Raw genomic sequence first — 16909 nt, forward strand, 5'->3', positions numbered from 1 at the left:
GCTATTTGGGGAGCAAAATAACTGATGATGGTCGAAGTAGAGAGGATATAAAATGTAGGCTGGCAATGGCAAGGAAAGCGTTTCTGAAGAAGAGAAATTTGTTAACATCCAGTATAGATTTAAGTGTCAGGAAGTCATTTCTGAAAGTATTCGTATGGAGTGTAGCCATGTATGGAAGTGAAACATGGACGATACATAGTTTGGACAAGAAGAGAATAGAAGCTTTCGAAATGTGGTGCTACAGAAGAATGCTGAAGATTAGATGGGTAGATCACATAACTAATGAGGAAGTATTGAATAGGATTGGGGAGAAGAGAAGTTTGTGGCACAACTTGACCAGAAGAAGGGATCGGTTGGTAGGACATGTTCTGAGGCATCAAGGGATCACCAATTTAGTATTGGAGGGCAGCGTGGAGGGTAAAAATCGTAGAGGGAGACCAAGAGATGAATACACTAAGCAGATTCAGAAGGATGTAGGTTGCAGTAGGTACTGGGAGATGAAAGAGCTTGCACAGGATAGAGTAGCATGGAGAGCTGCATCAAACCAGTCTCAGGACTGAAGACCACAACAACAACAACATTTATAAATTACAAACCTTCATTGTACATCAGTCTATATGTTAGTGAAAACAATACCAAAGTCTCTACAGCCATTCCTGAGATTAATCTGAACATACGGACATAACTGGGAATTTTAACACATACATATTTATAAGGAAGAGATAGAAGATAGATGGAAAGCTAGATAAACATCCTGGTATGATCAATGAATGAAATGTGTATTTTCTAATTATATTGCAATACTAGCACTTCTCTATTATTGTAACATGCTGAATACAACATTAACATATGAATAACCTCTGCAGCATCCATTTTGGTCTTTTACAAATAAAGGCTGAAAATAAGAAATCTACAAGAAAACTGATACGAGATGACAGGAAGGAAAATTCACACTAAATCGGGACATAAGTTCAGGTTCTATATCCCTCCCTTCTCTGACATTACTTCCTGTCTGCCTTTTTCCTCTCAAACAAGTAATATGATGAGCATGAGTACTACAGGGTAATTATAAAATCCATGACGCATTTCAGAAATCGGTACAGATAGATGCAAATGATATGGTTTGTGAAAGATAACTCTCATACTTTTCTTTTTAGAATGTTCTATGAGTCCACCCTACATTACATGGCACATGTCTAAACAACAGTCTAATTCTGCCATTACCCGAACCAGCATATCAGGAGTGATGATACAAACTGCTGCTGTGGTGTGGTGGCACAGGTGTTCAAGGTTCTGTGGTAGTGGTGGATCAAAAACACTTTCCTTCACGTAACCCCACAAGAAAAATATGGCAAAGCATTCAGGCTAACAACCATTGTGGCCACTCAAGTAGTACCATGTGACAGATGACAGCCACATCATTGCCTATCCAGCAACATGGCAATATCTCACTCAGGGAATATCTTACACAACTGTGGAAATGTGGAAGGATGCCATCTTCTTGAAAGATGACACCCCTTCTATTAGTTTCAAGCTGTGACATGAGTCACAACTGCAGCTTGTCAAAATAGGTGACGCCACTGTCAGATCGCAAAGTGAAGAAGAAGGGTCCGCAGACTGTCTTGTTAAACATGGCACAGAAAATGTTAGCTTACTCTGAATCCCAGATGTTTTAGACATTTGCCCGTGGATTCTCTGTCGCGCATGTGTATGTGTTGCATTGGCTGGCGTTTACTGGAAGACAAAGAGTGGCTTTGTCATTGAAGATTAATTTGCTTGCGAAGTCGTCATTTTCAAGATGGTTCTGCATATCAATGCAGAACTGCAGGTGGCACAATTTGTCCGCATGGCTTATGGCTTACAAGAGCTGTAATTTGCAGGCTTCACTCTTAGTTGCTTGCAATGAATTTTGTACGATGTTGGCCGAGGGATGTTCAATTCTGCACTTTCTTGATAAGTGGACTTCATGGGACTTTGCAGCATCACTTCCCTTATGTCTGTTCTGACAAGCCTGGTTGGCCCAAATGCTCTGCGTCACACAACTATCTTCACTTAATTTCCTGTAGTACCACTATGATGTTGTACACTGGCGGTGTCTGGTGAAATTTGCCATGGAAATCTCTCTGCATACGCACTGCAGACTGGCAACAGCAAGTTCTAGCACACAAAATGCAATTATGGTCAGTGATACCTCTGTCATGGGCTTTTCAAAATAACTTGTTGGTACCACATACAAAATGAATATCTGAGTGAGAGCTTGTCTTTCACATAGCTGTATCAACTGTTATGTGATGTTCAGCCGCTTACTTATACTGATATTTTAAAATGTTTTGTAAACTTTGTAATTACTCTGTATGTTAGGTGTTCTCCTGCAATGTCTAACCTAATTCTGAAACAAAAATAAGTTGGCAATTGCCGGAAAATAATGATCAATGTAACCTCAAAAATTTAAACACGTTCAATTTTCCTGAAGCAGTATGTCAGCAAAATTACACCAAAAACGTTACTATACGTTACCTCTTGCCCAGTCTCCTTGTTTATGCCTAGCTGTACTTTTCCATATGTGCCTTGCCCCAGCTTCTTGATTATGTCAAACCTGAAAACAAAGACAAAAATAAGAGTTTCAGTGGAGTCATATTTTATTCATAACAGGTTTTATGGTATTAACACATACCAATAATGTCAGTTTTGTGTTAATTATTTCTACAAAGAAGTAAGAGTTATGTAGTATATAATGAAGACATCAAATTCAGTATAGAAAACGGAAGTTGCTATTTAGATTACAAAGCACACACTGCCTCACACATTGATTCTGCCCTTTTCTTCTCTCTTTCTCCAAGTGTCTCAATATTTAATGAAGTTATCTTTCAGATTCAATAGCAGATAATTTTTACCACTTATTATTTGACAGCAAATCTGTTTTTGTGATCCATCCTAGTTTTCCTGGCAGTCACAGTAAAATATAGCACTTCCGTTTTAGTCATCACCTGACTCTGTTCAATTTAATCAAGTAGAACATGATCAGTTATACTGAATTGTTTTCATGAACAATTTTTGCTATCTGAGAATTTACTGATGTCTTCCTAGATAAAACGCATTTTGTATTAGAAGGAGTATACTGCTGGGAAACTGAAGATGAAGTGTTACTGGGACTCATACCTAATCACCTCCACATTAAACCATAATATTTCTGTATCTCTCTAAAACATACTTTATTCACAGTTCTATTTTATCTTGCCTGTTTCGAAGAGTACAATTATGGCAGCATGCTTTCCAATTATCGTAACACTTTAGGTAGCCCAATGAATTCTCTCTCTGGTTGTATGTAATCTATTAGCTTACCACTCTGTCTTCAGGCCACAAGTGGCACATGGGGACCATCCGACTGCCAGGTCATCCTCAGTTGAGGATGTGGATAGGAGGGGTGTGTGGTCAGCACACCGCTCTCTCGGTCATTATGATGGTTTTCTTTGACCGGAGCCCCTACTATTCGGTTGAGTAGCTCCTCAATTGGCATCACGAGGCTGAGTACCCCCTGAAAAATGGCAACAGTGCATGGTGGCTGGATGGTCACCCATCAAAGTGCTGGCCACACCCGACAGCACTTAACTTCAGTGATCTCACAGGAACCGGCGTATCCACTGCGGCAAGGTCGTTGCCTCAATCTATTAGCTTACAAAGCTCATAATTACCACCTCCTTCTTGTTTCCTCTTGAATCTTAATCCAAATCTCCTACCTCCTTTCACTACATTCTCTCTCTGTTTGTGTATAGTGTGTTAGCTTATAAAAGCATGTAACTATCCACCCTTTATTCATTGAATCTTAATCCTGTTACCTCCTTTTACAGCCCATGTGCCACTCACACATGCCTTCTGACAATAATGGTCAATAACAAGCTTAACTTAAAATTTTCTCTCAAGTGATTCGTCTTCAGTACATGCAATTTGTTTGTAAACTGCATACATTCAGGTTGGAGTCTCAATATCAGTTTCTCTTGTTCTTTAAAAATTGTGTGCTGATTCACTTGAATTGATTGTTGCATACTTTCAACTTCTAATTCACTGAAAATTGGAGCTGCTCATTGCAATGGTACTTAATACAGCCAACAGACAATATAAACGTTCAGTGGCAGCTGAGAAGCAATAATATGTAGCCACCTCAGATCACACAATATGAAATGTCCTTTTAAATGTAAATATTTTGTATGTAATATCACTATTAGCATTCCTATGCAAGGATTTTGAAGTTTTTAATTATTCATACAAATCTGACAAAATATATCAGGCGTTTGAAAGCGAATGAAAGAAAAAGAGAGTCTCAAAGTGGCCATGTAGACTTCTTGATCAAGGCATACAAGTATATCCATACTTGAAAGGTAAAGATGCACAAATCCGATTTCCACAGTTTCAACCAACACATTGCTTCATTTGCAGAAGAAGATAACAGTCCTCCTCCAGCCAACAGCTGATTTATGTAGTGTTACACAGACAAGCGCATTTAACACTGCCTAAATGTTCCACCTAATTTTCAACATTCGTCTATAGCACCTAAATTAGGTGGACTGATAAGGTAAGGAATGAGGAGGTTCTACGCAGAATCAGAGAGGAAAGGAATATGTGGAAAACACTGATAAGGAGAAGGGACAGGATGATAGGACATCTGCTAAGACATGAGGGAATGACTTCCATGGTACTAGAGGGAGCTGTAGAGGGCAAAAACTGTAGAGGAAGACAGAGATTGGAATACGTCAAGCAAATAACTGAGGACGTAGGTTGCAAGTGCTACTCTGAGATGAAGAGGTTAGCACAGGAAAGGAATTCGTGGCGGGCCGCATCAAACCAGTCAGTAGACTGATGACCAAAAAAAAAAAATGTTCCACGGGCTTTGAAAGTTAGGGAGTATCCCGGTATTTTAAAAAAAAAAAAATTTTAATAAAAAAATTCCACAGAATTGTACTCTGTTTCTTTATCACTCATGCATGGATATTTCCCTAACTCATAATGTATGAACCCTCCAATTTGTTGAAACATGCCCATATGCCAACAGTAATGAGTATCAACAATTATGAAAAGAAGAGATTGCTACTCACTGTAAAAATGAAATGCTGAGTTGCAGACACACACAATGAAAAGGATGTTAGACACCGAGCTTTTTCAGAAAAAAAAATTACACACATATTCTCACAAGCAGGCACACAACATCTGATACTTCTGAAATTTACACCATAGAGATAAAAGATTGTTTCTGCCTCCCTTGCATTGTTTAGCATTGTTTACTCATGTTATTTACTACAACTGTTTGTTAGTAATGAGCTATAACTTAAATCTTCTCTTCAACTGAAATAAACTGCCATTGTTACTCAACAAATATAAGATACCACTGGCAGTAACAACTAGGAATTATATTAGCAGTGCTACTCAAGAAACTAAATTTCTTTTACATCTAAAAGGTGGTGCCTAAAGAATGTAATGACAAATGAATACCTCTGCTTCAGTTTCCTTCGATGGTTATGGAGACGCACACCACCAGTGCTCTCCATCCCTCCCATTATGTTGTGGATGCTCGCATCACTCACGACCATCTTGATGCCTAAAGAAACAAATGTCCATTTAATTGTCTGCCAACAGGTTAGCATTCACATAATACTAAGAGGATAAAAGCATGAAACATAAATGACACCGAACTGACAAGTGACTTAAAATTAAAGTCCCTTTTGCCTGACTAGGTTGGACGGTGTTTGGCAGTCCCTGAATACAGATGACAGTTGAGAAATTTGAGAAAACAATAGGTTTGAGAACACCACTTGAGGTCCCATTACTGATATGTTTATTCAGAATATTTTACACAGTCAATGAAGGATAATGAAACTGACATAACAGTAACTTGAATGGCTGTGATATCTATGTTCTTCCCACAGTGCAGACTAGCGAACAACCATGGTAAGATAATAGTACAGCAAATTCTACATAATCATTTAATTAAATTGTAAAAACTAAAAAAAAAAATTATGAAAAAGTGAACAATACAACCAGTAGTCATGAATCTGATTTTTATTTCCTGGGCGTAATCCATGGCATATTTCTCTGCCTAACTATTCGTCTTCCCTGTTGCAGACATGGTTATAACGACTCAGAAAGCATTTACAATATCAAATAAGCTCAGCAAGCCGAACTGGTTTGAGATTGTAACTGCTTTATTAGTCGTTACAGCCTCTCATGATGTCTCCAACATTGGAAGGCGAAATGTTATCCAGAGAAGTATGTTGAAAACTCAAGATTGCACACAACTGTATTATACTAAAATTTATTATACACAAATACGCCTTGAATCACCGCTTAATGCCCATAAAACAAAAATGACAACCACGCAAATGCAGACCGTGAAAGCCTGCACTGCATGATAGTACTAGCCACTTTGTTAATTTGAGCAAACTGTTCTGTCCGCCAATATTTTTACTCAGATGTATTAAACAGCTACAACAAATTGATCCCATTTCAAACTTGTATTGTGGTTCTGTTAAGTGAAATATCTACAGTTCCTTTCTGCCACGGCTACTTCTGTCGGTGACAGGTTGACTTGTATTCTTTCCTATGTATAACTACATATAATTCCCATGTATAACAATCCCTTGGATCAGCAAACATTTTGTGCTAAAGACTGAAATCTAATTACAACTGGATTTCTAACGCTTTCAGAATGATTTCAACAAACAGCGACATTAGTACTGAGCCTCTATTAGGGCTTCAAATTACTCTTTTTAACCATATTTGATACGCAAATCCATGGCTAGTTCCCTCTCTATTAACAGACGTCGCTCCTCTGCATTTAAGGGGATACGGAATCGGATTTTGGGTTAAAAAAATCGAATTTTTTTTTATTGGCGTATTATATTCTGCCATGTTTCCTCTTTAAAATGACGTATCATACATAGCTCTACTACAATTATAACTATTTTATTTTTATATATTTGTGAGATCGGGTATTGCGCTTTAGTTATACACGTCTCTCGTGGCTGACCATGAACTTTTTGGCAGTACCTTTAAAGTGACATGAATTCAAATATCCCGGTTTCCAGCGACTATTTATACACTAGTTGCCCGAAAATGTTTCTCTCTGGTTTCCTCAAGTTACTCTTTGACTTTGTGGCGGGACTGTTTTGTAAACAGTGTGATATAAGAAAGTAGTTGTTGTTGAGTTATTTCGTATTTAGTGCTTCATTTTTCGCAGTGAAAATGCCTAGAGCTAAAGCAAAAGTATTTAAAAAGCGTGTGAACTGGCAAAAGAAAACAAATAATGATTCATTAGCAAAGCAAAGCAGTTCATCATCATCACTGTTGGAAAATGTGAATCCACTTATTACTGATTTGCCGAACGAACTTACACCAAATGAAAACAGTGCTTCTCATAAAAAACTAAGAGATTTGGAAGAGAAATATAATTTACTTGATAGAGGGAATGAAGTTTTTGAACTCATTGATACGAATATATTGTGTGAAGCTCTTGAAAACAGTTTGTGCTGCAAAAAATGTCATGGAAACGTTTCTCTGAAAGTAGAATCCCATGTTGGCCTGGCTGCCCAGTTTAATTTAATATGCAGTGTTTGTAAATACAGCTGTAAGTTTCCAAGTTCGGTTTCAGTAACTGTAAATAATGGATACAAGAAAACTGAACTTTATAGTGTAAATATTAGGTTAGTTTATGGATTGCGAGCAATTGGTAAGGGCAAAGCAGCTGGTGATATGCTATGTGGTGTTCTAAATCTTCCAAGTGCACCTTCAAAGTTTGAAGCTTACAATTATGTACTAGGATCTGCAGTTGAAGATGTAGCACAGAAGTCAATGCAGGTTGCTGTGGAAGAAGCAGTGGAAGAAAATGACGGCAGTCGTGACCTCACAGTGGCGTTTGATGGCACGTGGCAGAAAAGGGGCCACACCTCCAACAATGGTGTTGTAACAGCAACTAGTGTTGATACTGGCAAGGTTATTGATGTTGCAATAATGTCTAAATACTGTAGGTGCACAGGCAGGCTGAAAAATGAACACAGTGATGACTGTATTGCTAATTATTATGGTAGTAGTGGTGGCATGGAAGTTGCTGGGGTGAAGAAAATTTTTCATCGCTCTTCACAGTGGTATAATGTTCGCTATGTCAAATATCTGGGAGATGGTGACTCTAAAGCATTCAAAGAAGTTTTGGAAAGAAAACCATATGGGAACAGTGTAAATATAAGCAAACTTGAATGTATAGGACATGTGCAGAAGAGAATGGGTGCCAGGCTGAGAAGGTTAAAATCAGTTATGAAAGGGAAAAAACTAGATGATGGGAAAACCTTGGATGGCAGAGGAAGATTGACTGATTCCATAATAGACCACATTCAGAACTGCTATGGCCTTGCAATCAGGCAAAATACAGGCAATCTTGAAGAAATGAGGAGAGCTATATGGGCTTTATATTTCCACACCGCATCCACGGATGAGCATCCACAACATGGTTTGTGCCCCAAAGGTGAAAACAGCTGGTGTAAATACAATAGGGGACTAACAACAGGAGAGAAATACATTCACCACCACAGTCTACCATCAGCCATCATGGCAGAAATAAAGCCCATTTTCAGAGATCTGGCTGACAGAAGTCTTCTGATGAAATGTCTTCACGGAAAAATGCAGAACCCCAACGAGTGCTTGAATAGTGTGATATGGCATCGTCTCCCAAAAACAGTGTTTGTCGGAATTAATACACTACATTTTGGTGTGTATGATGCTGTGGCAACCTTCAATCTTGGAAATATAACTAAATGCCAGGTCCTTCAAAAGTTGGGTATGTGTGTTGGTTCCCGTACGGTACGTGCTATGTTCTTTTTAGATCAGCACAGACTAAGGCATGCTGATAATATAATCAAGACATTAGTGAAAAAAGCAAGACAGGTGCAGAGGGGTGCCAAAAGAAGACTTGAAGATGATTATGAAGACTGTGAAGGGGGTATTAGCTACGGATCAGGAATGTTTTAATCTTCTTTCTCCGTTTCCCGTAAGTTTACTTTTTACTTCATCTAGGAACATTATCTCAGGTACTGGTCAACCTAGAAGTCTGAAATTTTTATGACGTAGTGACATAGGTCCCTATTACATACTGAAACAACGATTTTTTAATTACTTGATTTACAAAAGACTTAGGGGTGATAGTCTAGTAAAAAGCGATGGAAAAAATTTACTTAAAAATAAATGTACAATATCTCTGTAAGAAAATACTTTGACAATAAACTGTTGTTTCAGTATTGTTGTAACATATGAATGCACATACAGTAAAATTTTTACCTCTCTGTCTCCAGTAGTTTGTGAGAAAATGTTCCCTATAGTAGGCATATATTAACATTGCGGGGATAGGTGATTCCGTATCCTCTTAAAAGACCCACGATGAAAAAGTGAAGGAAGGCTGAAGTTTACCGCGCCACAAACACTGAGGTGTTCAGAGATTGGACCACAAACCAATTGGAAAAGGATGATAAAGAATGAACGAGGATACCCCAAACGACGATTGTATGGAATCCAGCTCACTCCACCCATCCATGGGACCCGCAACGCAGTAGATACCGGTGACCAGGTTGGTGCCGTATTCCCTAACTTCCAAAAAGCGTTCAATGCAGTTCCGCACAAAATACGGGAAGTACGAAAATCAGACGAGCTTTGTGACTAGATTGAAGAGTTCATGGAAAACAGAACACAACACGTTATTCTTAGTGGAGAGATATCTTCAGACGTGAATGTAATTTCTGGCAGACCCCAAGGAAGTGTTACGGGACCATGACTGTACGTACCGGTACACCGGGAGCCTCTTCTACGAGACAACAGGTGCATTTTCCTTAGTTTTTCAGCAGATACTTGCAATTCCATTTTTTCGATGTGTAGTTGGAGTCAGCTATAAATATTACTCGCCACGTCTTTCATGCGACGCCCAGTGTCGTAGGAAATTAGATTAGATTAGATTTACTTTCATTCCAATTGATCCGTAGTGAGGAGGTCCTCCAGGATGTAGAACAAGTCAGAAAAACAACAATACATGACAAATCTTTACAACTCAAACAAATAAGCTAATGTACCATTCCACAGGTCCCAAGTGGCATGGTCGTCATTTTTTAATGAACGCTATATGAAATAATCATTTTACAAATACTAATGCACTGAATTTAAAATTAAATTTTTTTATTTATTTATAAGGTAATAAACGTGTAATACATCTACTATATACTTATTTACAATGAACACATTACTGCGCTGAAATTGTGCTACTGAGAAGTTCATCAATGGAGTAGAAGGAGTTGGCCACCAATAAATCCTTAAGGCTTCTCTTAAACTGAATTTCATTGGTTGTTAAGCTTTTTATGGCTGCTGGCAAGTTACTGAAAATGTGTGTTCCTGAATAATGCACAACTTTTTGTACAAGACTAAGTGACTTTAAATCCTTGTGAAGATTATTCTTATTTCTAGTATTGATTCCATGAATTGAGCTGTTGGTTTGAAAAAGTGATATATTTTTAATGACAAATTTCATTAAGGAATAAATATATTCGGAAGCAGTAGTTAGTATCCCTAGTTCCCTAAACAGGCTTCTGCAGGATGTTCTTGAGTTCACACCACTGCACGTTTTTGTATCCGGAAAATTTTGGCTTGGCTTGATGAATTGCCCCAAACAATAATCCCAGATGACATTATGGAATGAAAGTAAGCATAGTATGCCAGCTTTTTCATTTTTATATCCCCTATGTCTGACACAATTCGAATTACAAATAGAGATTTGTTAAGACGCTTCAGCAGTTCTGTGGTGTGCTCCTCCCAGTCGGTTTGTTTCCCGTCACAAACAAAATGATTATTAATGCGGAATTTTCGTTAGAGAGGTCCAAGGTTGGTGTAGTCCGATATTTGTTTTACCGAGGTATTAAATATGGACAATAAAACACGAAGAATGACCAGTAGTCGAGCAGCGACAGCACCGCCCTGGCCCGCGCTGACTGCTACAGCCAAGCAGCAGCACTGCTCAGTTGCTGTTGGAGTACTCGTTATTCTTCGAGTTTTACTGTCCCTGTTAACTCATACTTAGAACAAATAGACTAATTTGGGACCGCTTTATCGAACAGGCACCTACAATTCCGCTTTAAAAATAATTTTGTTTGTGACTGGAAACGGACCGACGCTTTCCGTCGACACCGAGCTGCATAAAAGACGTGATGGACAGTACTTGTTTCGGCTGACTACATCTACACATAAAATTGCAAATATCTCCTGAAACACCAGAGAAAATGCATTTGACGACTCTTAACAGAGACATCCGGTGTGTGGCCTAATGGATAAAGTCGAAAGATCTGTGACATTGTTCGCGACTGATGCTGTTGTGTGCAGAAGTTGATCCTGAACGTAGATCGGTGCATAGTATCGCGCATAAACAGGATGAAACTCCATTATTGTATGCTTGTACGATTGCCGAACTATCACTGGAAGCAGTCGCGTTCATTAAATATCTGGGAGTATGCGAACGGAGCGATTTAAAGTGAAATGACCACATAAAACTAATCGTACGAAAGGCAAATATCTGACAGATTTATTGGAAGAAAGGCCAAGACGTGTAATCCACCCTCGAACATGACACCGATTTTTTATTTTTATTTCCAGCCTTTACTATCTATCGACAAACTCAGATTTTCTAAATATTGCATTTGCCTCGACAATGGTACAATACAACTAGGCACGATAGAAGAATAAAAGGCATTTACTGTCCATGAAACGCGTCGGACCTAACCGAAATCAGAAATCGAAAATGCCCAAATGACCGTGCTTGTTTTAAACAATCAATTTTCGTTTCTTGTTAGCCAAAAGTAATACTGAATTACAGTTGTGTAGGCTTCAAAGTATAACGTTTCATCTTTATATACATGAAGTTTCCTTCTCTTCGTTACGTAGTAAATGATATCATATGCTTATCTATAGCATTAAGCGACTGTCCGGGGATATGGAATCCAGTCCCATCTCTAGTTCATCTACCTAAAGGCATCCGGTGGCAACAAATATTTAACTTCCCGCACGTACGTAGCGATCGAATTTAAATGTTTAAATGCTATAATAATCCACTTATTACGAGATATAATCTTCTGTCAAAGGTTCAACACAGTAAGAAAAGAATTACAGCTATAAACTGTGTATACGTCTTGACACAGCGTAAACCACCGCGCACAACTTCCCAGACTATAGTCATCCAGTACCTGTGAAAGAGCAAGAAACTTTACACATAATTTCACGCATTTTCTGAAATTTTTCGCTTGCATGCTTAACATGAAATATTTAACATATTAACTAATTTCTAAATTAGTCACAAGTTTGAAGCTGTTTTATACATGAGAGTTCGAGTTTTAAAAGAATCGAGTGTTTATATATATAGCACAGAGTTTATTAGTATCAACCGCAAACGGTTAAATATTTTTTTATGTTTTGTCGCCGTTGCTTCGCACTCTACAACTGAGAAAGAATGCCTGACTCGAGGCACATATATGATGAAAGCCGTGAGTGAGAAGTGAACATCCAGAAACTGTGATTCGGGGAACATGAGTCATACGGCAAGCGGCCAAAGGCTCGCGATACGGCAGCGCTTGCTGAAGTACACGTGCGCATGCACTTTTGTCAGGTAGACGGCGTATCCCTGCAGCATCGGACTTCTTTATTAACTTACCCTGAGAGGTCGAGAATCACCGTCACGCTGTGACTTGGCGTCGGTCAAGTGTTCGGATTGAGCAATTCGCCGCAAACACACGTCACGTCAGTAGTGACGTCAGCGTAACGGGTCGACAAATGCAAGCAACAGCACCAGGTTGTTCTGCTACTATCTTTTACAGGTGGCTTCTCCTTACAACACAGGAGAACGCATGTGCTACAAAAGCTTGGCGATTACAGCCGCGAACATGAACGACTAATGGGTTTATTTCCCTTTGCAATTCATACCCAAACCTCCAGATCTCCGACACTCAGTTCGGTAGCAAACACTGTGTGTCGATAGAGCATAAAACGAATACTCCATTTTAGTTCGTGCTGTGTGCTGTCGTCGAGTAGAATACGCATAAACGGTAATTAAAAGTAACACCAGCACTACTGAGCACATGAAGATCATATCCGTGAATAAATGCGCTGAAGATCTAGCGTTGTTGAGTTGGTAGAGCGTGAGGCCGTCGTACAAAAAAAGAACTTCTCGGAGTTTGTAGTAATGTTCTTTTGGCAGTCCGCTTTCGCTTCGTTAGATAAAAGTAGCAAACCTATAGAGTAAATTTGTATAGTTGTACGACGGTCTCACGCTCTACCAACTCATCAACGCTAGATCTTCAACGCATTTAATCACCGATATGCTTTTCCTGAGCACTGATAGACCAAAGTCGAAACAAGGCCCCGGGAGTAGACAACATTCCATTACAACTACTGACAGCCTTGGGAGAACCAGCCCTGACAAAACTCTACCATCTGGTGAGCAAGATACATGAGACAGGCGAAATACCCTCAGACTTCAAGAAGAATATCATAATTCCAATCCCAAAGAAAGCAGGTGTTGACGGATGTGAAAATTACCGAACTATCAGTTTAAGAAGTCATGGCTGCAAAATACTAACACGAATTCTTTACAGACGAAAGGAAAAACTGGTAGAAGCTGACCTCAGGGAAGATCAGTTTGGATTCCGTAGAAATGTTGGAACACGTGAGGCAATACTGACCCTACGACTTATCTTAGAGGGACCGATGACCGTAGCAGTCTGGTCCCTTTAATCCCACAAACCAACCAATCAACCAATTTATCTTAGAAAACAGATTAAGGAAAGGCAAACCTACGTTTCTAGCATTTGTATACTTAGAGAAAGCTTTTGACAATGTTGACTGGAATATTCTCTCTCAAATTCTGAAGGTGGCAGGGGTAAAATACAGGGAGCCAAAGGCTATTTACAATTTGTACAGAAACCAGATGGCAGTTATAAGAGTCGAGGGGCATGAAAGGGAAGCAGTGGTTGGGAAGGGAGTGAGACAGGGTTGTAGCCTCTCCCCGATGTTATTCAATCTGTATATTGAGCAAACAGTAAAGGAAACAAAAGAAAAAATCGGAGTAGGAATTAAAATCCATGGAGAAGAAATAAAAACTCTGAGGTTCGCCGATGACATTGCAATTCTGTCAGAGACAGCAAAGGACTTGGAAGAGCAGTTGAATGGAATGGACAGTGTCTCGAAGGGAGGATATAAGATAAACATCAACAAAAGCAAAACGAGTATAATGGAATGTAGTCGAATTAAGTCGGGTGATGCTGAGGGAAATAGATTAGGAAATGAGACACTTAAAGTAGTAAAGGAGTTTTGCTATTTGGGGAGTAAAATAACTGATGATGGTCGAAGTAGAGAGGATATAAAATGTAGACTGGCAATGGCAAGGAAAGCGTTTCTGAAGAAGAGAAATTTGTTAACATCGAATACAGATTTAAGTGTCAGGAAGCCGTTTCTGAAAGTATTTGTGTGGAGTGTAGCCATGTATGGAGGTGAAACATGGACGATAAATAGTTTGGACAAGAAGAGAATAGAAGCTTACGAAATGTGGTGCTACAGAAGAGTGCTGAAGATTAGATGGGTAGATCACATAACTAATGAGGAGGTATTGAATAGAATTTAAGAATAAGAGAAATTTGTGGCACAACTTGACTAGAAGAAGGGGTCGCTTGGTAGGACATATTCTGAGGCATCAAGGCATCACCAATTTAGTATTGGAGGACAGCGCGGAGGGTAAAAATCGTAGAGGGAGACCAGATTCAGAAGGATGTAGGTTGCAGTAGGTACTGGGAGATGAAGAAGCTTGCACAGGATAGAGTAGCATGGAGAGCTGTATCAAACCAGTCTCTGGACTGAAGACCACAACAACATGCTTTTCTTGTGGTCAGTAGTTCTGGTGTTGTTTTTAATTACCGTTTATGCATATTCTACTGGACGACAGCACACAGCACACTTAAAAAGTTAAAAAAAAAACAATGTCATCGGCGGGATTTGAACACTATATCTTTGGTGCGACGACATTACGCTGTACCAACTCACCCACGCTGGATCTTCAAAATGGTCACTCACAGATAAGCTTTTCCTGTGCTCCGTAGTTCTGGCATTACTTTTAGTTATAGTTTACGCATGTTTTAAGGGAGGACGGAACTTAGAATGAATTAAATGGGCGTTTTAGTCGATACTCTATCGACACACGTTTGGTACCGATCTGAGAGTCTGACATCTGGAGGTTTGGGTGTCAGTAAAATAAAAGGGCTATTTCAAAAGCATCACATTAAGTGACACGTGTCAAGTTGATGATGCACCTGTGGTGAAATCAACGTCACTTGAAGTTTTAAAAGTGGCACGGCAGTTCGCGTTCTCGTGTGTTCCCTCGTATATATGATAACAGTTCGAATGTAATCTGCACTTGGTTTACGTACGCCGTAGAACATCCACCGCTACGCATTGAAATAGAAATATAGCGTGATTAATTGCAACCAATTTTGTAACGTTCTGCATGAATATAGAGTATACTGCAATTGGGGTACGTACTTTTATGAAGGATATATTGCTACAAAAGATTAAAAAACAAACGAGCACCACCTATAACGTCTATACGAGAGAGACATACTTCAATAAAAATTTCGAGGTCCGAGATGGCTCTCAATCTTGGAAGGTGATATAACTTCTGGACGAAGCATTCTTACTTTTAAGTGAAGTTTGTACTTAGAGGTGGGATGCAAATTCGAACTGCTGTTTTCACTCTTTTTGAAATAAGTAAAAATGAAGTTCGTCGATTTTTTAGTTTATTTTTATCGTTTTAAATGGCACAGCGGGCCAAGTACCACCCCTGTATCTCTGCTAATAAGTATTCCTGTATCGTTCTGATGTGCGACACATCCGTTATTTGCATGACCGTGATTGAAAGGTGTTCAAAGAAAGTGACTGAACTTGACTTCAACACAGGAACAAAAATGCAAAATTAGAATGTGTGGGATAAACAAAGGGTGCACTGTTTACAGTAGTTGCGGATATTTTAAGTGTAAAAAGGGTTGCCATAACGGGAATAGACATCTTACAGCGAACTGGAAACGTCATAAAGTCAGAGGACATCTCACAGCTCACACCCGTCAAAACAAGGACATTCGACGAGTATCTCGTCGGAGTAATACGAACACGAATACTTAAATCAATACCGCCTGACATGCCCTCAGCACAGATGTCTATAAAGAATTTATAATCCTTCACTGAGGTTTTTGAGACTACCTAAAGCACTTCAGCAGTTGGAGATCAAAACAGAGCACAAGGTTTTAATGATTGTTATTAAAGAAATAACTATTCAACTTAAACCAATGGAATTTTTGTCACATGCATCAACTACGTACATTTTGAAAGTTAGAAGCAAGAAAATGAATCTATAATTATTAGTAAATTGAAGTTCCTCGCCGTGATACTCTGTCTCTATGTGAAGGCTAATCTCGAGAACTACTGTAGGGATTCTGATACGGTTTTCACTAAGGTTGATTCATGGGAAGGGTTTGGTTATATAATCTGTATTACAGCTATGTGAACCAAGTCGTCCGGCCGCAGACACTTAGTACTACCAGTGCGAAGCCGTTTCAATACAAACACCAATTATTTCTACTCAAAGATTTGCTAGTGTGGCAAACCATTTTATGCTTTTATAATGGCTCTGATGTCTCATCGTTTTTATATTGTTGTGTAATCTGTCCGAGCACTAATGATGAAATAAACGTTGTAACGGATATTGCCAACAGAAAATCCGAACTGCCAACAGAAAATCCACAAATACTGGTTGGGATATTGCTACAGCCACGCACGTGTGTAAAATCATTTGCACGTGATGGGA

At 39.1% G+C, this 16909-nt stretch overlaps 1 protein-coding gene across 3 annotated transcripts in view; it reads right to left on the reverse strand.

The window, feature by feature from the left end:
• LOC126474282 (serine/threonine-protein kinase par-1-like) overlaps positions 1–16909 on the reverse strand; it is a 420752-nt gene that overhangs the window by 204351 nt on the left and 199492 nt on the right. For all 3 annotated transcript variants that reach the window (XM_050101749.1, XM_050101764.1, XM_050101756.1), the window contains exons 3-4: positions 5485–5590; positions 2518–2596 (exon numbers count right to left, since the gene is read on the reverse strand). In XM_050101749.1, coding sequence (XP_049957706.1) covers positions 2518–2596; positions 5485–5582 — 177 coding nt within the window. In that variant the 5' untranslated portion in view covers positions 5583–5590. The remainder of the gene's footprint in view (positions 1–2517; positions 2597–5484; positions 5591–16909) is intronic.

This window comes from Schistocerca serialis, chromosome 1 (genome assembly GCF_023864345.2).
Source record: "Schistocerca serialis cubense isolate TAMUIC-IGC-003099 chromosome 1, iqSchSeri2.2, whole genome shotgun sequence".
NCBI classification, from domain to species: domain Eukaryota; kingdom Metazoa; phylum Arthropoda; class Insecta; order Orthoptera; family Acrididae; genus Schistocerca; species Schistocerca serialis.